Below are 24,496 nucleotides of genomic sequence, written 5' to 3' on the forward strand. Positions count from 1 at the left end.
GTAAGATTTTCTATAATATATGAAATAGTATTTTAACAGATGGGGTCCACATAAAATGTGGAATCCTCGCCCTAACCGGTTTCACTCAGTGGATAGAGCGTCAGCCTGCAGACTGAAAGGTACCAGGTTCGATTCTGGTCAAGGGCATGTACCTTGATTGTGGGCACATCCACAGTAGGCAGTGTGCAGGAGGCAGCTGAATCGATGTTTCTCTCTCATCAATATTTCTAACTCTCTATTCCTCTCCCTTCCTCTCTGTAAAGAAATCAATAAAATATATTTTTAAAAAAATGTGGAATCCTCATCATGTTCTGATAGTTATATTTCAGGAAGTGTGTTAGTAATCTCAAATATACAACTCAAAAATTAAAACACAAATATGCTATTATTTATAGTTCAATCAATATATTTAAATGTAATGAAATTAGGTTTACAACTGTATTAACTTCCGGAAGTAATAGGAAACCAAAGTAGAATACACATACAGGTTTCTCCCACTATCTAGAAGTAGAGCGTGACCATGAAACCTTTCATAAGCTGAAATGACATAAAGCAAAGAAGTAATTACTTTAAAATGCATCTTGCTAACAAATGCACAAAATAAACTGAGATAAAACATAGATGCTCACAGACAATTAGTTCAAAGCTTATGATAGCTTGATACCAAGCTGCTGAGTGCGGTTCCCAGAGAAGCAGGTTAGTGATGCCACTCTCACTGTGCCCTGCCTCCACAATGGCTCACTGCAAAACAAATATGGAATGCTATTTTTGCTTTTTGCCTTTTTTCCATAAAAGCAAAAATCCTTCTTGTTTGTTTGTTTTTGTTTGTTGTTGTTTTTCAGTTAGCGAAAATAGATACTAATCCAAGTCTTTTTTATTTATTTATTTTAGAGAAAGGAAGGAGAGGGATAGAGAGAGAAACATCTATCGACTACCTCCTGCATGTCCCCTACTGGAGATTGAGCCTGCAACCAGTGCACATGCCCTGACTGGGAATCGAACCAACCACCTCTTGGCGCATGGGTGGACGTTCAACTGCTGAGCCACACCAGCCTGGCTGCAGGTCTTAACAAAGTGGCATAAAACAAACTTTCAAAAAGTAGGGGTACCTGTATTTTGTTTCTTTAAATAAATCAGTTTCAGAGAAATAAGTAAATTGTTGGGTAGGACATTTGGTCTGCACATTAAAACTTACAATTGGGAAAATTTCACACAATTATGAACTATAAATTATTCTGATACAAAGGTACATAAATAAAATCTTCAGTCTCCCATTTTCATAGAAATGATGGGCTTGTTTTTTTACTGTTTTTCACATTATGAATAAAATGCCAAAAAAATAACAACATAAATGATTTTATGCATAACACCATATTAAATGAGGTGGGATAAATTAATTAGGATTTATTTGGTGAAATAACCCTTCAAAAAAAGGAGTACTGTGATTCTCAATGTACCAAGCAGGGATTGAGGGTGAGTGAGGTGAGAATAGATTGGGGAAGTGAGGAAAAGAGAAGAGATAATGGAAGACCCAGATAGGAAGACCCTCAGTAACGAAAAGGATCTCTTAATGAAAGAAATAGAGAACTACTAAATAATTATGTCAGCCTGAAATTGGACATGCTGAATTTGAGGAGTCATGAGATGATTAAAGAATTCTACCAGGCAGTTAAAAAATTCATGACTGGAACTTAGGAGAGGGGCCAGGCTAACAAGCCAGTGGGTGAAGCTATGGTAACAGAATGAAAAGAGAAACTTACAGAGAGAAGGCAAGAGGAGTTGAACATTTTTCTGGGGATACAGAAAATACAAAGGGAACTTTGGTCTCCATGGTCATTATTTCTTTGCAGGGAGTAAAGAATTTTTACACTGTGGATAATATCTCTCTTGTATACTCAATTGTATACTCAATTTTCCACCTCAACTTGATCATTCTCTCTCCTGTAACTGTGGTTAACATATATTGCACACCACTTCCCTTACCTGTCACCAGAAGCCCAACCAAACTTGCTAAAATACTACAGCACATTCCTCAATACACAGCAACCTAGCTTTGCCACACAACACTGAACTAGTTTTATAAGACATCCATAGACCTCACTGATGCCAAATCTAATGTACATTTTTCAGTCCCTGACTCGCTGGACTTTTGAAACAACACTAGATATATTGTTAACCACTCCCTCTTTCTTGAAACATTTCTTGAAATACCACATTTTCTCTCAGCCTCTTTTACCAAGCAATTAAATAGTAAGAGTCCCTTCAACTTGGTCCTAACCCCATCTCCTTTTCCCACTCTATATTTTCTTTGTAAGGTCTTCTTACCAGACCTGTGGCTATAAGCAGCATCTAAATGTTTTAAGTAATAAGTGATGGCCTCCATTCATTTCTGGATCAGACCTCACCTCTGAATTTCAGCCTGGTATAGGTAAATACTGATGTTGCCACTTAGATATTTCATAATGTTTACTATTCTAATTCTTACCAAATGAGAATAAGAAATTGTCAATGTGTGATGAACAGCAACTTTTCCTAAATAAAAAGAAAAATAATTTATCTTTTTTGATTAGCTCTTATTTCCTGAATTTTCCAGTGAACACTTAACTATCAGAAATACTGTGGAGCTGAAACCGGTTTGGCTCAGTGGATAGAGCGTCGGCCTGCGGACTGAAGGGTCCTAGGTTCGATTCCGGTCAGGGGCATGTACCTGGGTTGCGGGCACATCCCCGGTAGGAGATGTGCGGGAGGCAGCTGATCGATGTTTCTCTCTTATCGATGTTTCTAACTCTCTATCCCTCTACCTTCCTCTCTGTAAAAAATCAATAAAATATATATAAAAAAAGGAAAAAAAGAAATACTGTGGAAAACAGTATGGAGTTTCCTCAAAAAATTAAAAATGCAACTTCCATTTGACCCAATAATTCTACTTCTAGAACTATATCCCAAGAAAACAGAAACACCAATCAGAAAGGATATATGCACCCCTATGTTCGTGGCAGCATAATTTACAATAGCTGAGATTTAGAAACAGCCTAAGTGCCCATCAGTAAATGAGTGAAACTGTGGAATTCTACCTTGCTATAAAAAAGCAGGAATTCTTACCATTTGCAACAGCATGGATGGAACTGAAGAGCATTATGCTAAGCGAAATAAACCAGTCATAGAAAGATAAATGTCACATGATATTTCTTGTGGAATATAATGAATAGCATAAACTGATGAACAAAAATAGAACCAGCCAAAACTGGTTTGGCTCAGTGGATAGAGCGTCAACCTGCGGACTGAAAGGTCCCAGGTTCGATTCCGGTCAAGGGCATGTGCCGGGAGCCGGTCCATCCTTGCTGTTTCAAGGGACCTGGCATATATGGCATACTTTTCTTAATATGTTTGCTCACCTTCTTGGCGCTGTGTTTTAACCAAAGTCACCTCTCCGAGAAAGGTTGAATCCCCAGGTAGGGATTTTCCCCTGAAGTTAGGGAGGGAATAAAACCCCTCAACTAAGTGCCAGGCGGGTAATTAATCCCTTTAACTACGAACAATCATGCTTAAACTACATAATCTTTTCTCCCTGGAATGGAGATAAGAAACGCCCTAACCTTTGTAATAGAGATTGATAGGATTGAATCAACTGGTATAAATACAGTTGTAACAAGACAGAAAGACTCGGAACTCAGGAGACAGAATTCAGAAGACAGAACCTACACGGAGCCTAGAGACAGAAGAACTTCGCTGGCGAGAGCATGCCAGAGGATCCTGGACCGGGACTGGCCTCGGAGCCTAGAGACAGAGCCTAGCGGGAGAACATGGCAAGGGATCCTGGACTGAACCTGACTACAGAGATTGGCAGGAGAACCTGACTGGAACCTGGACACTGAACCTGACTGGAGAGCCTGGACAGAACCTGGCTGGAGAACCTAGCGAGGGAACATGGCTACAGAACCTCGCTGGAGATCCGAAGCAGAGCCTCTCTGGAGATCAAGACCAGAACTTGGCTGGAGATCCTGGCTAGGCTGCTGATCAACTGAACGCTGTCTCCGTGTCATTCCTTCTTCGCCGACTCCGTCCACACCTTTGGGGACCCCTGGACCTGCTGGGGTTGGACCCCGGCAGGCATGTACCTTGGTTGCGGGCACATCCCCAGTAGGAGATGTGCAGGAGGCAGCTGATTGATGTTTCTCTCTCATCGATGTTTCTAACTCTCTATCTCTCTCCCTTCCTCTCTGTAAAAAATCAATAAAATATATTTTAAAAAAATAGAACCAGAGACATAGAAGCATCCAACCTATGAGGGAAGGTGGGGTGATGGGGTAAGAGATCAACCAAAGGACTTGTATGCATGAGCATAACCAATGGACACAGACAGTAGGGATGTGAGGGAGCGGCTGGGGAGAGGTCAATGGGGGAAAAAGGAGACTCATAAAATACTTTAAACAATAAAGAATTTAAATTAAAAAAATCAATGGGAAAAAATATCCTCGGGTGAGGATTAAAAATAACAACAAAAGAAAAAAAAATGAAGAATTTGGGTCCTAGCTGGTTTGGCTCAGTAGGTAAGAGCATTGGCCTGGGGACTGAAGGGTACCGGGTTCGATTCCAGTCAAGGGCACATGCCCAGGTAGCGGGCTTGGTCCCCAGTAGGTGGCATGCAGGAGGCAGCCAATCAATGATTCTCATCATTGATGTTTCTATCTTTGTCTCCCTCTCCCTTCTTCTCTGAAATCAATAAAAATATATTTTTTAAAAAAAGAAAAAAGAATTTGGCCCAGCCAGAGTGGTTTAGTGGTTGAGTGTTGACCCATGAATCAAGAGGTCACCAGTTGGATTCCCAGTCAGGGTACATGCCTAGGTTGCAGGTTCAAACCCCAGTAGGAGGCATGCTGGAGGCAGCCAATGGATGATGTTTTTCTCTCATGGATGTTTCTATCTCGCCATCCCTCTCTAAAAATCAATAAAAACATTTAAAAAAAAAAGAATTTGGCCAGGAAGATAGTAAATTCTTAATAATTAAAAACCTTTATGATGTAAAATACATTTTATATTTATTCCTTATTGCACAAGTCTTAAATATTTATAAAGTTTTCTCAGTTTCCATTATCCAAAAGTTAACTTGTCTTTTAACAAATTCAAATTCTTTTACATAACAAAGGTCATATTTCAATTATGCTTGAGAAAATACTGCTTATAACACAATGACTTGGTTTAATAATTATTTTTCAGTTTAAAAATTCTTAAAAATCAAGCTATTATTTCTTCCCTAACACTAGAATTTCCTTCAGTATTTTAGCAACAACCTATTATGAAATCAGCTGTCTTTTTTTGTTAATCCTTGCCTGAGGACATTTTTCCATTGATTTTTAAGGAGAGTGAAAGACAGAAGGAAAGACCGAGAGGATTGGTTGCCTCCTGCGCGAGCCAACCAAGGCCCAGGCCAGGGAGAAGCCTGCCACCAAGGCATGTGCCCTTGACTGGAATCAAACCCTGGACCCTTTGGTCCACAGGCTGATGCTTTATCCACTGAGCCAAACCGGGCTCAGATGTCTTTTTAAAATAATGGATAAAAATCAATACTTAATTAAGTTTTTAAAAAACCTGTAACAGTGCTTTTACCAGCTGTGTAACCTAGAGTGCAGGATTGTTTTCTGTGTACATTACATCCTTCTCATTTCCCAAATGTGTACACTAACGTGCTTCTCATTGTTAAATGCTTTAAGTATAAATAGCATGGTTTTTTCTTTCTTTGAACATCCCAGTTACTAAGTTCACAAAATTTTTATCTCAGGTATGCACTGTAGCATAGCATGGGTGGTCTTTGCAATGTCACTAGCCAAGGACTTAATACCCATGAAAGATGATTGTATAGTAATCAAATGATTTGTGATCACATTTTTTTCCAGAGTAAGTTAACAAAGGTGTTTATCATAGTGCAAAGAGAAATCTGTATCATTTGAACAGTGCAGCTTCTAAATAAGTTAAAATACTAATACAACACATTTCTGGCATTGTTTATTACCAATCTATTCATTCTTCATACTAATTTATTCTATTTTTACAGTTTAACTGACAAAGCCTGGGCAAAAGGGTCTGCTCCGCAATTTTAGGCCATAGTGGGCAAAAAGACAGTAACCTACTATTTTTTTTAACCCTCTGAGTGCCAACCAATATCCTAGGAACTATGCTAAAATTGCCAAGGCATTTTTGCTGATTTTACAGCAGTTTAGGAAAAAAATTATGAATTGCAAGTAAATGAAGTTACATATTCAAAAACTTAAGGAAACCTTTACTACATTTGTTTTCTGGACTTAGGTGTCATCTGTCAATAAAGAGTGAACTACGAGCATCTAATAGTGACACTGCAGGAGGAGTGTGATAGCGCTCCCGGCACTTTTGGGGAAAGACAGTAGGAGTGTGATAGCGCTCCCGGCACTCTAGGGGTTAATTTCCAAGGAGGGAGAAATGTTTGGATTTTTATTTTACTACTAGAGGCCCAAAGGCATGAAATTCATGCAAGGGCCTTGGCCTTCCTTCCCACCGTCCCCATCCTCTCCCCTCCTCCCGACCCTATCCCCTCGTTCTCCCGTGTGGTGCCCTATGAGCTGGAAGCTGACGTCAGGGGCCTGAATTCCTGACTTTGCCTGCACGCATTTGTCCATATAAGGTATGGGAACCATGTAAGGTATGGGAAGATGGGTGCTCAGGAGCCACATGGCACTGCCTGCTGGGGGAGGGGGCGTCCGTGGTGGGCAGAGGCTGTGCCAAAAGGTGGGTACACAGTGGACATTTTATTTTCTGGAAATGAGAGGAGACTTAGGGATAAAGGGTGTATCTGCTGGCTCTGGCCCCAGCGACCCAGGAAGCCAAGCCTGGCCAGAGAGCCGAGAGTGGGAGAGTGGGCAGGAAGGCTTGGCTTCCTGGGTCACTTCCCGCCCGCTCTCCTGCTTCCCAGCCAGGCTTGGCTTCCCATCCACTCTCCCACTCCCTGACCAGGCTTGGCTTCCTGCCAGCTCTCCAGCTGCCTCCATGGCTCCAGCCAGCACCGCCATCTTTGTCACATCAATTTGCATATTCCCTCCTTATTGGCTGTGTGTGCCTCCATCTTTATCATGAAGAGATGGTTAATTTGCATATTACTCTTTTATTAGATAGGAGGATTGTGAGTCTATGCTTCTATATAAAGGTCCATTTATTTAAAAGAACAAAATTTGCTTTGAGCATCACCTCTGCAACTAGAAAGTGGTTCTTAAACTAATACACTAACTTACATAGTTAATGTAAAGACTGTGTAAGATAAGATATTGGTTTACAAAAAATAAACAAGGGTGAGTGCTCACTTCGGCAGCACGTATACTAAAAAACAAGGGTGATTATTTATTGAAGATGAAGAAAGCTGCAAAGAAAGAAAAAAATAGGAGATCATTTTAGTTTTTCATTAAGACGAAGTCAATACATATTGGCTAATCAGCACCAGGCTGTCACAAACATGGTTCAAACAATGACTAATCCTGCCAGATGAAGACTAGGAAACCATACTGAACTGGGAAATACCATTTTGATCCCAATCATCATTCATGTACCTTTTTACACAGTAAATCAACCTTACTCAATAATCTAAAGTGACAGAAAAAACATGAAAAGGGAGCCCTAACCGGTTTGGCTCAGTGGATAGAGAGTTGGCCTGCGGACTGAAGGGTCCCAGGTTCAATTCCGGTCAAGGGCATGTACCTTGGTTGCAGGCACATCCCCAGTAGAAGGTGTGCAGGAGGCAGTTGATCGATGTTTCTCTCTTATCGATGTTTCTAACTCTCTATCCCTCTCCCTTCCTCTCTGTAAAAAATCAATAAAATATATATTTAAAAAAAAAACATGAACAGGGAAAAATGGGGGGGTTTAGAAAGTTTCAATGCATTTAACAACTGTTTATTCAGAAGAAGGTGCTGTGTACAAGGTAGTAGCTATGGTAGAGCATTCAGAAATTTTAAAATATAAATGTTTACCTTATTCAGGTTATCCAAACTCAAATTATTCTGGAAGACCACATCATTTAAATGCTAAAAAAATTCTACAACTACCAAAAGAATTATAAGTCCAACATTAAGGAAAAGCACACACGAATAAAGCCAATAATACAGCAATCTCTTCCAGAAGTTAATTTTAAATTCTACCCCAATTAACACTTGCACTGGGTGAAAAACAAGATGGAAAAGCCTAATTAGCAGTGTAACAAACTGCCTTAGTAGTTAAATATACTTTATTGCCATATGTTTCTTAGCAATCCCCTTACAATTTGATATAACTACACAAACACTTTGAAAATACAATGGGAAGGGATGAGTTTTTTCACATGTCAACTGAACATCCCAGTATACTTCTTAATAAGAACTGGTTTGTAGGTTAGGAAATAATTTGGCTTTGCATATTTGGGGGTTAAGTGAACCTTAACACAATTCAAGTTTACTGTGACATACACCAGATTTGGGGTTTTGCTAAGTAATATTGCAAGATATAACGAAATAGTTTTTCTGCCTTCAAGAAACAAGTGTTTCTCATAAAATCTGGTTGTACATCATCCAGGTCTGGTTACTGATTACCTGTCCGATAAACCAAGAATTCTTCATTTGTGAGACTCTCATAATCTGCCGGGCTTACTTTAATAACAACTACAATCTACTCAAAGCCAATTGTGTGTCAGACACTTCCCTAACGCTTAGGTGTCCTACTATCCTGAATTGACAATGATCTCATATTTTTTCTTTCTTTCTTTGCAGATTGTCCTATTGTCCATCTTTGAGAGGTAGGTACTATTACCCCCACTTAACAAATGAAGAAACCGTCTTTTGAGAGGTTAACTTACCCCAAATCATATATCTATTAATGTGACAGTGCAGAGAATCCTCCAAATAGTAGAATTACACAAGGAAAATTATTTTAGGTACCTATTTGGGGCAAGGGGACAAAAGATAGACAACTCACCCAACTCAGGAAACTGTCCTACTTGAACTTCCCAATTACCCAGCTATTCTCACTCACCACCTTACTTTACCTTTCCTTCTTTCTCTGCTTCCAAACCTAAGAGCTTCTGACATGGTCCTCATAAAAACGACATCAGTTCTGCACTGGATGGCACTAGAGGGATTTTTTTTTTTTTTTAAATCTCTGTGCTTTGTAGAAATTCCTCCAGGATTTACAGTGTCTATGATACTCTGCCCTACAGGATGATTACAGACAACTGCAACGACCACCCATAGAGGAGAAAGAATTGCTAGTGTCCAGACATAATGCATCTGGAAGGCATGTCCAATGTTTTAAGTATGAAATTGTGTAGTAGATAGAGTTATGTGTTTATTTAACTTTGGAAGTTTATTTGGAGGCTATTTTGGTAGAGAGAATAGGTAAAATAGGCCAGTCATTCCATTTCTATGTACCTAGAATTTTCTTTTTCCAATTAAAAACCACATGTAAGTGGACCAGCACAGTTCAAACCTGTGCCATTCAAGGGTCAACTGTAATATTCTTCAGGAATACATAAAGGTAGCAAAAGTCGTTTTGGGTGGGGAAAAGTCAGGACAGAGGCCCAAGGGAAATTATTACCCTTAAGTCATGATAACAGATACTTTGATGGAAGGATCAGAAAATAGTGTACAGAGGCTGGGGGTGCCAGCAAGGTTCTGTTTCTTGACGTGGATGGGGATCATTTGATTAAGTTATATATTTATGGGTTTTTCTCTCTGCTATATTCCACAATAAAAAGAAAGGCTTTTAAAAGGGTAAACAAAAAATAAGTTGTGTCTGGTATACTGCCTGACATTAACAGAGTAAGTGCTAAATAAATTTTGCCTAATATTATAAACAAGAAATAAGTGATCTATTATTACAACTGCCCATGTAATGAGTTTAAATAACTGGATGTTGAACAAACACATAAAAATAAATACTGCAAAACATCAGTCATCTAGACTCTACTACATAGGTCTTAAAATTTGATATTGACAGAGTTTAAGATTACCTCTGGATGAACTTTACATATAAACATGGCATCACCATTCTGCCTGGTGAGAAAGGATTTATTATGTACTAGAGGCCCAATGCACAAAATTCGTGCAAGGGGCTCAGCCCTCACAGCCCTGGCTTTTTCTGGAAGGTTGTCCAGAAGGACATCCGGAAGGTTGTTTGGCTGGCCGGTCTAATAAGCATATTACGCTTTTATTATTATAGATACCATCAGCAAGTCAGTAGGGTATAGTGTGAAGAATGTGGGTTTTGATGATCAAAGATGGCACTACTAGAAATATTTTTTAAACAGGATTGAAGAGTGAACTATGTTCTTTTTTTTTTAAACAGAGTTTTTATTGAAGGGAAAGGGAGAGAGAGGGTGAAACATCAATATGAGAGGGAAACATTGATCCACTGCCTCCTGCATACCCCCTCACGGAGATCAAACCCACAACTGAGTTTTGTGCCCTAACAAGGAATCGAACCAGCAACCTTTTGGTGCACAGGATGACACTCAACTAATGGAGCCACACTGGCCATAGCAATTCTAGAAATGTTTTGCAACTTCTCTTTAACTAAAAATGTGCTTAGTAAATAACTTCTTCCCTTCCCTATTTCCTTTAGTGGCAACCAACATGCACCTTACAGCAGGGCTAGCTTAGGTTCATATTGGATTAGCAAAACCTCTGGACCCAGCTTTAATTAAGCAAATTAAATCTTTGCTAATGACAGCCAAAGGAGTGGAAGTCTTTATTTCAGGGCACGGTTAATATAAAATAATTTATTGTTTTGTTTACAAGCATCTTATTATTGATTTAAATAAACTCCAAATTACACTTCAAAAATGTTCAAGGTCACCCAAAACTATGATTAAAATTCTAAAAACAAACCTCTGAAATAAAGTATTAATAAAGATACTTTAAAGATAAAAATTTCTAATATATTTTAATAGCATCTGCTTTAATACTAAGGTAAGCAAAGGCAAAGTGTTAATATCATGACACATAGCCAAATGAGTAACTAAAAATGATGCACACATATGCAAATTTAGATGCCAAAGTGGCTGGATTTATTCTAACAATTTTTTCATCAAGCCTTAGCCAATTATTTCATCCCAAAGCTACCAACTTTTCCTATCCGTGCTGTCGGTGATTGGTGTATTCAGTGTAATGCTCCCCATACAGACTACTCTCTCAAAACCAAGTATTGTTTTACAGGAATCCAATCTGCTCTGGTTAACAATGGTCTATTAGTATCCAGTGGCATTAATGCAAAGCTCAAAACTCAAGTGCCACAGAGAAAAGTGATGGTGTGGCCATGTGACTTTACAATAAACCGAGTCAGAACTGCTGACTGCAATTAAAAAATTCAGTCCTCTACCTAGCCCATCATGTTCTTTACTAATCATTCAAGACTGAGTTACAACAGAATGCATTAAGAATAGCATAATTATCATTTCAAATCCCATACAACTTATTAATGTCAACAAGCTAATAACTTGAAAGTATTTTAATTCAAATTACCAGAAAATTTGTACCTTCCAGTATTAATTAATAATATACTGATGAGCACTGACAGGTGTGACTCAGTTGGTTGAGCATTATCCCATGCACTGAAAGGTTGCTGGATCGATTCCAGGTCAGGATACATACCTAGGTTATGGGCTTGATCCCCAGTAGGGGGGTGCAGGAAGCAGCTGATTGATGTTTCATTCTCACATCAATGTTTCTCTCTCTAAATCAATAAAAAAATCTTTAAAAAAAGAAGACTATTAGGAACCTTACTAAAGTTAAAAGAAAAAAGTCCAGCTGGTGTGGGCTCAGTTGGTTTAGTGTCGGCCCATGCACCAAGAGGTCACCGGTTCAAATTTGGGTTAGGGTACATGCCTAGGTTTCAGCCTCAATTCCCAGGAGGCAACTGAACATGTATGTTTCTCTCTTATTGATGTTTCTATCTCTCTCTCCCTCTCACTTCCTGTCTAAAAATAAATACATAAATAAAATTTTAAAAATACTTAATACAATTCAGTATACAGTTATCTAATGGTTAAAGCCAGATCTTTGATTGTTAACACTTGTCTATATAAGGGTATTTCAAAGTGGAGAATCAGCACATCAAAGAAAATAACTATGTACTAAGTTATAGGGGCCATCAAAGTGTATATCTCTCATCATGTTCTAGGACACTGCTTCTCAAACCTGGCTTTCTGAGAGTCACCAGAAAGTTTTTCAAAAGCTACCTGTATATTCTTTGAAAGAGAGACATCTGTAATTTTTCTCCAAATTTTTAGAAATTTGGGGGTCACTGGTCCAGAAGAAAAGGATAGGGAGACAGAAACCTAATTTCAAAAAAATTCAGCTTCATCAAGTATTAGTTATGTGGCTTTAGGCAAATCACAACCTTGCAAAATGAGACTCCTACTCCAAGACTTTCTGAAAACCCAACTCCTCCAAAGATAGATTTGAAGACCAAATACAGATATGCAGCTTAAGAGTGCTTTAGAAAATCTAACAATTTATACAATATTAAATTCCACAGCCTTTCCAATTAATTCTCAGATAGAAAAAATATGAATTCCCTGATTCAACAAATACTTCACTGAGGCCTCTGTTCTAGAAACTTTTGAGGAAGAACCCCATACAAAATTAGAAGAAAATCTGAATGTGACTAATTTTAAACTTGTGGTGAGTATTTAATATGAAAGAAAAAAAGAAAGAAGGAAGAGAAAAGGAATGTATAATAGTAACCTCTGTGGTGACAGAAATGTTCTATATCTCCATTGTCCAATACAATAGCCATCAGCCAAATGTAGGCAATTATCACTTAAAATATGGCTTGAGTAATTTAATTGAAGCTTTAGTTTTAATTTAAACTGAGTTTAACAGCCACATGTGACTAGTGATTACAGAATTTTAAAAAACACAACCCTAGAACTTTTAAAAATTTAGGTTGCACTTTTGAGAGACATGGATAAGGAAAGTCAGAGGAAATGGGAAAAAAGTTAGGAAGATTCCATTTATAAGATACTTTCTTATATTTCTTTTTGAAGGTATTTCTACTAGGAAAAGATATATCCATACAGTGAAAGTGAAGAGTACAAATCTTTGAAAGTAGCACCAATTGGAAGTCAGAATGTTTGCTGCAAGTTCCAACCCTGGTGCTGCCTGTTACAGGCCCTATGATTCTATAAGGGTTCCTTAGCTGCTTTTGAGTGTTAAACTCCAACTATGCAAATTGGGGCAATATGCCTGTCAAATGAACTATAGAGAGTCTACATAACAAATATAAGATATATAAGAGTTTAAGACTTTTTTGTACTACATTAATTTATTTTAAAAAACTAGTTCTATTATCCAACATATACTGATTGAGGGTGTGCTGTGTCAGGCCTATATACAAGGTACCGTGAATATAATAAAAAGCCATAAACATAGTCTGCTTCCCATGCAGCTTGAAGTCCAATCCAGTTGAGTCAAATAACCATATTAATAAATATACATGAAATAAGTACTTGAAGGGAAAGGGGGCTTGTTCTGGACCAGAGGACAATAAGGCTTCCTCTCTGAGGAAATAAGGATTAAAGAGAAATCTCCAAACTGAAATGTTAACTGTGTGTATAAGGTGGAACAGAGGAAGAGTTAACAGTATCATAAATATGGTCAAAGGTATTGTGCCTTGGAGTAATTTTAACACTCAAGAAGTAGGCCAGAGCTAGACAATGCAGGGCTAGTTTTAAGCTAATGGATGACATAATCAATTTTCTGTTTTGAAAAGATACTCCTGGGCACAATAGTGATGGGAGGGCACAGTGAATTCGGAGAACCCAGTTAGATTACTGTAAGATGCGACGTGCATCAATTGGGTCTAGGTTGGTAGTAGTGAAGGTAAAAAGAATATTTAGGAAATAAAGGTGACAGGACTTGGAGATGAATTGGATGCGGAGGAATGAAAGAAAGTGTCAAGAATGACTCATGTTTCTCACTTGTGCAATATGATGCATGGTGGTACCATTCATAGAGACATAGGACACACTGAAAGAAGACTTGGGTTGTTCTGTTTCTGAAGGGGGAAGGAGGCAATTATAGGTTTGTGAGTCTGGGGTGCCTTTGAGATACAAAGCAAAAATGTCAGCAGGCATTGGATGCCTAGAACTCAGAAAAGGGGTATGGGTGGATGACAAAATTATCTAGGGAGAGAAGAAAGAAGCCAGAAGAAAAGACAGAACCAAGCCTTGAAGGTGGCTTAGTTTAGAGATAAAGGAAACTGCAAAAGACACTGGGCTGAAAGAGCCAGAGAGGGAGAAAAATGAAAAGACAGACTAGTGCCTTGGCCTGGTGAGTCAGTGGTTAGAGCACCATCATGATGCTCCAAGGCTGTGGGTTCCATCCCCAGTCAGGGCACATACAAGAAGCAACCAATGAATACATAAATAAATAGAGCAACAAAATGATGTTTCTCTTCTTCTCTCTCTAAAATCAATAAATGTAAGTTTTAAAAAAAGGAAAGTGCTATATGGAAGCTGAGGAAGTGATGAAAAGACTGCAAAGGAACATTAAATGCTATTGGAAGTTTGAATGCTGCTGGGGAGGAAAAAAAGGTGTCCTGGAATTGGTGATAAGAATGGAGATGACTGCCCTAGCCGGTTTGGCTCAGTGAATAGAGCTTCGGCCTGCAGACTGAAAGGTCCCAGGTTCAATTCCGGTCAAGGGCATGTACCTTGGTTGCGGGCACATCCCCAGTAGGGGGTGTGCAGGAGGCAGCTGATCGATGTTTCTATCTCATCGATGTTTCTAACTCTCTATCCCTCTTCCTTCCTCTCTGTAAAAAATCAATACAATTTTTTTAAAAAATAAAAAAGAATGGAGATGACTGGTGACTTTAACAACTATTTAGGTGAAATGATGGGGTAGAAGTCATACTACAGCAGATGGTCATGGATCCTTTAAGTTTCCCTCCACAGGAGTAACCAAGCCTTACCTACCAAGCCACCTTACCAAAAAACTCCAAAATGATTTGCATACTAAACTCAAAGCTACACTAATTAAAGAACTAATTCACACCAACTGACAAAGAACCATGCCAGGGGTTTTTAGAATTCTTAACCTAAATGAATATCTAATTTGTGAATGTTCAGAAACAGCATAGTGAACATTTAAAGCAGAGAAATTTCTGAGCCCAAGGGTGGTACAAACACACCTGCCTGTTACTAGCTTCTGCAGAGAGATAACATTCCACTAAGCTATTTTTGCTTTTCAGATTTTCCCCTTCTTCTAATTAGAAATCCCCAAGTTCTTTATCAGCTCCATGGTTTGTATAATTGCTTTAAGACAGTACTGGTTCTAGTGAAAAATGAAAGAATAATAAAGCCACTGGCAGATGACAGCTTTCATATTTTAAATAGGAAGCCATTGATGTTTTTAACTTCAGTATTTTAAGTAGTTTTCCCTAGTCTGTCCCTCAACACTTTCACTTTATGTTTCAGCCTATTAGTTCCCCACCCCTTTGTATTCTCTTTGAAAAATTGATTTTCATGGCTTTACCTAAATTTGTAGCATAAAAGCACATTTTTATGCGATTATTTAAAAACCATTTTCTTAAGTTCTTTTCTTTCACTAACCAGTAGCTGCAATTTTATGTGTCTGCCCCATTGTAGAACTAATTTATAGAATGAAACCCAACTCTTTCGTGCACCTCTCAAACCTGCTCTTCCCACAGCCCTCCCTATCTCCATATCTACAGACTCCATTCTAAACAGTGGAAAACCCTGGCATTAATCTTTCCATACACCCCTTCATCTAAACCATCAGCAAATCCCAACAGTTTTACCCTTTAAACATACCCAGTATATGAACAGCTCTCACTGTATCAAACACTATTACTACCTTAATAAAAGTCCTATCATCGTGACTGAAATACTGTTCTAACTGGTCTCCCAGCTTCCACCATTACCCCCTTACAGAAGGATATTCTCCACAGAACAATCAGAGTGATATTTTAAAAACATAAGTCGGATCATGTCAAGTCTGTGCATTAAACCCTCCACAACTCCCTATCTCACTCAGAGTGAAAACCTAAATCTTTATCATGATCTACTTATTTATTCCTCACTCCTGCTTTGACCTCCTCTCCTATCACTCTCCCCCTTGTCACTCATCTTGCTGGCCTCCTTATTTCTCAATCCAAGACACTCCCATCTCAGGGTCTTAGTGTGTGCAATTCCTCTACCTAGAGCAGGGGTGGGCAAACTTTTTGACTCGAGGGCCACAATGGGTTCTTAAATTGGACCAGAGGGCCGGAACAAAAGCATGGATGGAGTGTTTGTGTGAACTAATATAAATTCCAAGTAAACATCATTACATAAAAGGGTACGGTCTTTTTTTTTTTTTTTTTTTTTAGTTTTATTCATTTCAAACGGGCCTAATCCGGCCCGCGGGCCATAGTTTGCCCACGGCTGACCTAGAGTGTTCTTCCCCCAGGTATTTTGCCTGGGGTGATCCCTTACTCCCTTCTAGCGTCTGCTCACATATCAGAGAGGCTTTCTCTACTCTAAAACAGCTCACCCCAGCCATAGCCATCTATCTCCTTCAATTATATCTGATCTATTTGTTCATTGTCTCCTACTATTAAATGAAAGCCCCATGATTCTGTTGTGTTCATTGCTGTATTATCCCCAGCACTTAGAATAGTGTTGCTGGTACCCAATTTGTTGAATAACCAAATTCATATTTGTTTTACTTCAGCAAGGAACCAATTTGATTAGTACTACACACTTTCCAAACACATATATGAAATATGTAATTAAATATTAATGAAGCAAGCATACTCAATACACAAGAACCAAGAAACATTATTTCTGTCCTTTAGACTCCAAATGCCCAGCATTGGAAATATGAATCTGAACACAAATATACATAGAGAAAACATCAATTATGATAGCATTGCACAGATTATTTTCCACATTTTAAATCCCCAAATTTATCTTTCCTTTTACCCAGGCAGTCAGTTGGTGTATACTTGGAGAATGTATACAGTATTATGGGTAAACCAGACTTCAGCGCTGGTGGCATGGGTTTAACAGGGTGAAGCCTCTGGCGAAAGTGTGAAATAATCCAATCTTGACTTTGCTATATACAAGTATTTTATATCAGGGTCCTAATTTTACTCAATCCTGGAACTACTCTACTCCCTAACCCCAGGGATATGGCCCATTCTTGTTCCTTCAGGGTGACTTTTAAGAACTCAAGCTATATACTGAATTAGTGGATGAAATTTCTTGTCCAAGAATCAATACAGCCCACTCAGAAGCAGTTACAGGCATTAGAGGAGATAACATACTTGTTTCTGTTTTACAGGAAGTCTTTGTTAAGTGGGAGGAATTGTCCACCCTGAGACATTCAATGAACAAATCTTTATTAAGTACCTATTCTCTATATGGAGATGAATGAGATACAAGTTCAGATCCAATGAAAGAGACAGTCATATCATACATCATAAGAATTCCTCCTCGTTTCTGTTATGTAGTCCTAGAGGCCTGGTGCACGATATTTGTGCACTGGGGGGGGGGGGGGGAGAGTGGTGTCCCCTCAGACCAGCCTGTGCCCTCTCGCAGTCCAGGAGCCCTCAGGGGATGTCCTTAGGCCCACTAAAGTCAGACATCCTTAGCACTGCCACAGAGGCAGGAGAGGCTCACGCCAGCCATGAGCCCGGCTTCTGGCTTCGCGACACTCCCCCTGTGGGAATGCATTGACCACCAGGGCGCAGCTCCTGTGTTGAGCATCTGCCCCCTGGTGGTCAGTGCACGTCATAGCAACCGGTCATTCTGCCATTCAGTCAATTTGCATATTAGCCTTTTATTATATAAGGATTCCATTCTCAGGAGGTCATGGTAGAGAGGTGATGGTGGTAATCCCCATCGTGTCCCCCTCAACCCCCCTGCCATCTCAGAGCAGGTCTGGGGGATAGGCAGGAAGAAAAGGTAATAAGAAAGCCCTGGCCTGTGTGGTTCAGTTGGTTGAGTGTCGCCCTGTGCATCCTCTTATGCACCAAAAGGCTGCAGGTTCAATTCCTGGTCAGGGCACATACCCAGGAGTGTGGGCTAGATCCCTGGTAGGGGGTGTGCAGTAAGCAGCAGATCAAAGTTTCTCTCTCACATCGATGTTTCTCTCTGCCTCTCCCTTCTTCTCTAAGAATCAATTTTAAATAATCTTTAAAACAAAAAAGATAATAAGAAAGAGGATACTATATCCTGGCATTGGAGTCAGAAAAACCTGGGTGTGAATTCCACCTGCATCACTTTCTATGAGAGTGACACTAAGCAATTTTTTCAGCTTCATGAACCCATTTTATCATGAGTAAAATGTGTACAAGACCTATTTCATAGTAATTAAAAAATCCACAAGCTTAGTAAGACATAAAAGACACTTGATGATATAGTTGTTCTCTTTAATGCTCCCTTTTTATTAATAAAAAAGGCTAAAGCCCTAACCGGTTTGGCTCAGTGGACAGAGCGTCGGCCTGCAGACTGAAAGGTCCCAGGTTTGATTCTGGTCAAGGGCAATTAGAAAAAAAAAAAAAAAAAGGCTAAAATAGGCCACATACAACCAGCAAAAGGCTCCCAAGCCATGGCCTAAGGACAACTGTGCCAAGGTAATGCTACCTTTTAAAACTGTTTTAATAATGCTTTATCCTGGCCAGGTATCTCAGTTGGTTAAAGCACCGTCCCGATATGCCAAAGTTCAGAGTTTGATCTCTAATCAGGGCACATACAAGAAACAAACAGTGAATGCATCACTAAGTGGAACAAAAATGTTTCTCTCTCTCCCTTCCTCTCTCTAAAAAAAAAAAAATTTTTAAACATCAATCATTTTTTAAAAAAACCAGTGATTTCAAATAACATTAATGCTTTAAATCTAGTAGGAGCTATTATAGATTGTCTACACCATATTTTTCCACATTTGATAATCATGCTACCCTCCCTCCACTTTTTTTCTTCCTGTAGAGGCAGGAATCATTACTTTGGGTTGATTTTTTGAAATACTTTAAAAAAAAACACAATTCCAGGCATTAGCTTTGAAGAGTTTCTGCCTTCTTGAAAACTTTTCTCTCAGCTTTCCTGAAACAGCTCTCCTAGTTATTTCTAACCAGCATAGCAGCTCCTTAATTTCCTTTGCTAGTGTCTCCTCAATCTCTAACAGACCTTCCTTTAGACATTTTCTAAGCCTAATCCCAGACCATATACCTGTTCTCTTATCTATGCACTCTCCTTAAATAATTTCATTCATAACCTTAGACACTATACACACACATATATACATGATTTTTATACTTTCTAATACACACACACACACACACACATATACATACATACACTTTTCTACTCCCCTCCCTCATAATGATTCATGGACTAAGATGTCTTACAGGCTACTGAGAATTCTTTTTTTTATCCCTCAAATCTATTCCTTCTCCAGTATTTCCCATCTCAGGCAACAGTACTGCCATCTATTCAGTTGCTCAAGACCAAAACCTGGGAATCAGCTTCTTTTCCACTCCCGCATTCAATCCACCTACATCCAATTCTATCTGCCACCATGCCTTATTATCTGTTACCCAGACCACAGTTAAGAGCTTGGATCTCCCTGCTTCCATTCTTGTTCCTGCCAATCCACTCTCCACCCAGCAGTAAGCAATGTTAAAACAAAACAGATCATGTTGCTACCTCACATAAAATCCTTCAATCACTTCGGACTACATTTATGGTGAAATCTTACACTGGTCACCTTATGTTCTTTAGATATATCCCTCTCTCACCTCACTACCTTCACAAATGCTGTCTCTTCAGCCTGGAATGTCTTCCTACCATATCTTCAAAATCCTTAAAGTTTCAGCTTCAATGTTATATACTTCTGGAAAAAGGCTTTTCCAACCCAATTAAAATTAGGTCCTATTATATCCTCACTAGAAGCCTATACTTTTCTTCCTAGCATTAAAAAAATAATTATAACTATGTTATATGTACAACTATTTGATTAATGTATGTTTAAGCAGAGTCAGTCAGTATCTGTTTCCCTAATCACTGCATCATTTCACAGTGCCACAGCCATGTGTCCTTTCACCAATAAATATTTGAAACAGAAAACTCCTGAGTCCTGGCCCTAGAATGGCTGCATAATACAGCAAGATATGCCATGGATATTTAACTATTTCCCTTCAGTTGAATTTTTAGGCAAAATACTTTTTAAAAATCACAGTGCTAGGCAATGAAAGGAATTCAAGTAGAAGGAAGACAAGTTCTCAAGAAGTTTCTGGAGTGCCTGTCTTTTTACTTTTTTTGTTCTTCCATAGTTCCTAGCACACAGATCCCTGGTAGATACTTAAAGCATTTAGTGACCAAAGTACTACATGATAATCAAAGTGATAATAGGGTTCACTGAAGGCTGAAGCATTAGAAAAATGTTTAAGGAGCTAGAACTCAATTTAGATAGGGTGAGGAATAACTTTTAGGGATCTGCCCAACTTATGCTATCACCCCTCACCTGCCCTCCTTCAACAGCAGTATGGCCAGATTGTACTCCTTAACACAAAACATTTCTATAATCCATTTGCTGAATTCTAAACAAAATTATCTTCAATATGAGATTCTATGCTTAGTTAACATATATTAATGAAACTTTTTTTGGCCATAAAGGACCCGAGTGGTAGATGATAAAAAAAAAACTACAAAGAATTCATCATACTATCTGTTGCATAAATGGAACTTAACAAAACATTTTACATGCTACATTCATTTAATAATGTAGGTATTAGGATCGAAAATTGAAATCCTAGAGTTTAACTATGTACTTTCTGAAGGACCAATATAAGATCAAAATAATAACTACATTAGCAATTATTTTCCAAGCACTGCACATGGGACTTTCTGTGCATCCCCCCCCCCCCCCCCATCTTCAAAATAACCCTGAAAGTTGAAAAAACTGAGGCTGACAAGCTGGGTGACTTCAACTACTATACAGCTTACAATACAGGTGTTCTTTTTTTAGACAATGTAAACTGAACTAAAAATGCCAAAACAAACATAAAAACCCTGATGTTTTGGAGAACTTCATATGCTTGGTTACTGAATTTAAAATAACAAAAGTTTTCCTAGGAAGCATACAAGTTCAAGGAATATAACATACTTTAATTTAAAAAGTCTTTCTAGCTCAGCTGATGTGCCCCAGTGGTTGAGAGTTGACCTATGAACCAGGAGGTCATAGTTTGATTCAGGTCAGGGCACATACCTGGTTGCAGACTTCATCCCCAGTAGGGGGCGTGCAGGAGGCAGCCAATTAATGATTCTCTCACATTATTGAAGCTTCAATCTCTCCCTCTCTTCCTCTTTGAATTCAATATATATATATTGAATTCAAAGTATAGGAATGTGTGTGCGCGCGTGTGTGTGTGTATACACACACACACACACACACACACGCACACACATAAAGCCTTTCTAAAACTCATGGGTAAATATAGAGTGCTTTACTGCCAAATTACTCAGCTTTGGTGAAATATATCTGAAATTTACCTGCATTAATAATTTCAATAAAAGTTCTCTTAAAAAAGGAAAATTACCAGCTACATAGGTACTTTACAAAGATTTTTAGTTTTGAAAGGAAAAAATAATAGATTTGAGAGAAAATACAAGAGTATGAGTGTTATAGAAAGTGTTTTTCTTCTAATATAACAAAATACCACAATAGAATAACAGTAGCATTATCCAAAGCCAAATGATGTCAGGCTTCTAATCAATAAGCTGTTAAGGGTTGAGACATCTGTAATTATTTCAAACTGTATGAATGCTAGATTATCAAACACTGGGACAAGTAGTTTTGTATGAAATGACTGTATGAGATCAAATAATCACATCAAAAAGAAATTACATACTTCTGTATTTAAACTTTACATACTAAGATCTTTTCAATCTGTATGGTACCAACTCTTTGCATTCACCAGATTTCATCAATGTAGTCATTACATATTGTAAAAGCAAACTTCAAGTATTCCCATAAAATAGTTAACTAGTTGAATCTCAAAAGCATCAATGTTATCGCGAAATAACAATTTTGTACCATCAAGAAATAAAAGTCATATGTGGCCATAAAATGGAATTACAGAAACAGTATAGGGATGATTTTCTGTTAACAAAGTATAACTATCTATGCAAGACCCCACAGTCTTTCTGGACTTCCTCCACAGAAAAAACTCACTGCCGCTCTCTCAATCTCTCCTGTGCGCCCCCTCCCCCATCTTATTTTTTATAGCCCTCTCCCTAAAGGTTTACATTAAAAATGGATTTATAGCATTATCAAGAACAGCATGTCTCTAGATTTATGATCTTTGCATATTCAAGGTTGCAGGAATTGAGCTTTAATAATTCACGGACCGCAAACACGCCCTGTTAAGAATTTTCCCTCCAACACTAAAGTTCCTACTCTTGGGATCCCTAATGGGTGTACATGAGCCATACAACAATACAGCCTTTAAAAAGGACACAAATGGTAGGTGTGCTCTCCTGAGGCGTCCTCACCTAAACCTCCTGCACATTCCCTAGGGGGCCCACAAGCATAACTGTCATGCAGAGAGATGGTTAATTGTTCAACGCGGCTGAGAAACCAAGCGTAATTGAGATATATAACTGGATGGGGAAGGTGGTTAAATGCAGCCTCTCCAGTATCGCGTAAGTAGCCTAACCCGCTGCAAACTTTTCAGAGATTAAGTTACATTCCTCTGCAATTCCACCCTTGACAGCTGAATCCAGAGATGCTAGCGAGTCGTGCACATCCATTCCCGCCACCTCACCGGGAGAAAGCAGGAGGCCACATCCTGTGGCCGGCGCTGACCAGAGGTTGGGAACGAAGGGAGGGCTGGCGAGAGGGCTGCAGGGGGAGGGCCGGGAGAGCTCACCTTCTCCAGCTCGTCGTGCAGCTCCGCTAGGCTGGGACGGAGCAACTTCTCGCCCAGCTGGGCCACAGTGTGCCGGTAGTGGTCGATCCTGGGCACGGCGTCCATGGTGTTGTGGCCGAAGGTGCGCTGGTAGTAGGTGTTGGTGTGGGTGTCATAGTAGTAGTGCTGGTGGTGCCCGCTGCTGCCGCCGCCCGAGTGCAGGCTGCTGCCCTCGCTCAGCACCGTGTCCCCGCCGTTCTGGAAACTCACGTTGGGCCCGTCGCCGCCGACCCCCGCCGCATCCGACTGGCTCTCCTCGGCCGAGGAGGCAGCCGGGTCCACGAAGTTCACACGGAAGCGGCCCTTGGCTTCCTCACTGCCTTTCGCCGGCCCGCTCTCGCTGGTGGCTTTCCCGTCCACGGAGGTCTCCTTGCTCCCCGCCCCGGCACCAGCCGCCGCCGCCGCCGCCGCAGCAGCAGCAGCAGCCCGCCCCGCGCTCTCGGAGACCAGGTCCACCTGGAAGCGGCTCTGGCTCGGGGTGGGCCCCAGCGGTCTGCCCAGCCCGTCCCCGGCCGCCGAGACGCCCTCGCCGCCGCCCCGGCTCGCGGCCGCAGCATCCTCCGGCATAGAGGACACGGCCGCGCCGGGCAGGTTCACCCCGGAGGCGGCCCGCGGCGTCTCTCCGACCCCGGGCAGCCTGGGGACGCCGGAGGAGGGCGCCGGAGGCCCCGGATCCATCGCCTCCGACCCTCGGCGGACCAGAGAGCCTGGCGGACTTCGCGGGCTGCACGCCCTCAGCGCCCCTGGCCGGCGGTGGCCGCGGTCGCAACGCCAGAAGCAGGAGTCGGCTCTCCGCCGCTAGCCCGGGCCGGCACGGACCCGCCGGCAGCCGAGTCAGCGCGAGAGTGCGGCCGGCGCGGGGCGGGCCCGCTGTTTAAAGGCTCGGCACGGCCGCGGCGGTGGCGGCTGCCGCTGCAGCACGCGGGAGGCGGGGCCCGAGCGCCCCACCCCTCAGCCCGCCCACCGCGGTCCTGCAGTGACGCCCGCGGACGCTCCCCGGGCGCCCGGCCCTCCTGGGGTCCTGCGTGGCCCCACGCGAGAGCGACCCGCGCGAGGATCGTGTCCGCCCAGCCCGCGCCCCGCTTCAGGCAGCACGAGCCACGCGGTCGGGGAGCGGCCGCGCGCCGCCTGACCGCCGTCGCCGGGAAGATCTCGCACCGCTGCCTCCTCTTCCGTCGCCCTCCTCCCACCCCTCCACCTCCTTCCCCCGCCCCGCTCTGCGGTGCTGAGGAGTGGGCCCTCGGCTGTCTCCTTCTCTCCCCGCCTCCGGGGCTGCGGGCCGCGGGCCGGCAGCCGGGACCGCGGGAAACCGGGCAGCGGAGAGGCGCGCGGGCCCTGCTTCGGCGCACGCGGATCACGGACGCTCCCGCGGCCGCTGCCACCACCGCGGCCGCTCAGAGGCTCGAGCCCACTGGCCTTTTTTTTTTTTTTTTTTTTTTTAAGTTCTGAACTCGCAGTACTTGTGCTGAGCGGGCGAGATCTCGCGAGATGCTGCAGGGCCGCTTCCCCTGAGGCGCGTGGTACCCGCGGC

At 41.1% G+C, this 24,496-nt stretch overlaps 1 protein-coding gene across 3 annotated transcripts in view; it reads right to left on the reverse strand.

The window, feature by feature from the left end:
* The window catches only part of SLC12A2 (solute carrier family 12 member 2), a 101,579-nt gene extending 77,456 nt beyond the window's left edge, over window positions 1-24,123 (reverse strand). The window contains exon 1 of one of the 3 annotated variants that reach the window (XM_059693722.1): window positions 22,927-24,123. In XM_059693722.1, the coding sequence (XP_059549705.1) occupies window positions 22,927-23,643 (717 nt within the window). In that variant the 5' untranslated portion in view covers window positions 23,644-24,123. The remainder of the gene's footprint in view (window positions 1-22,926) is intronic. The other 2 variants (XM_059693721.1, XM_059693720.1) reach the window with 2 other exon arrangements.
* Window positions 24,124-24,496: the final 373 nt, after the last annotated feature.

The sequence above is a fragment of the Myotis daubentonii genome, chromosome 4, assembly GCF_963259705.1.
Source record: "Myotis daubentonii chromosome 4, mMyoDau2.1, whole genome shotgun sequence".
Taxonomy (NCBI): Eukaryota; Metazoa; Chordata; class Mammalia; order Chiroptera; family Vespertilionidae; genus Myotis; species Myotis daubentonii.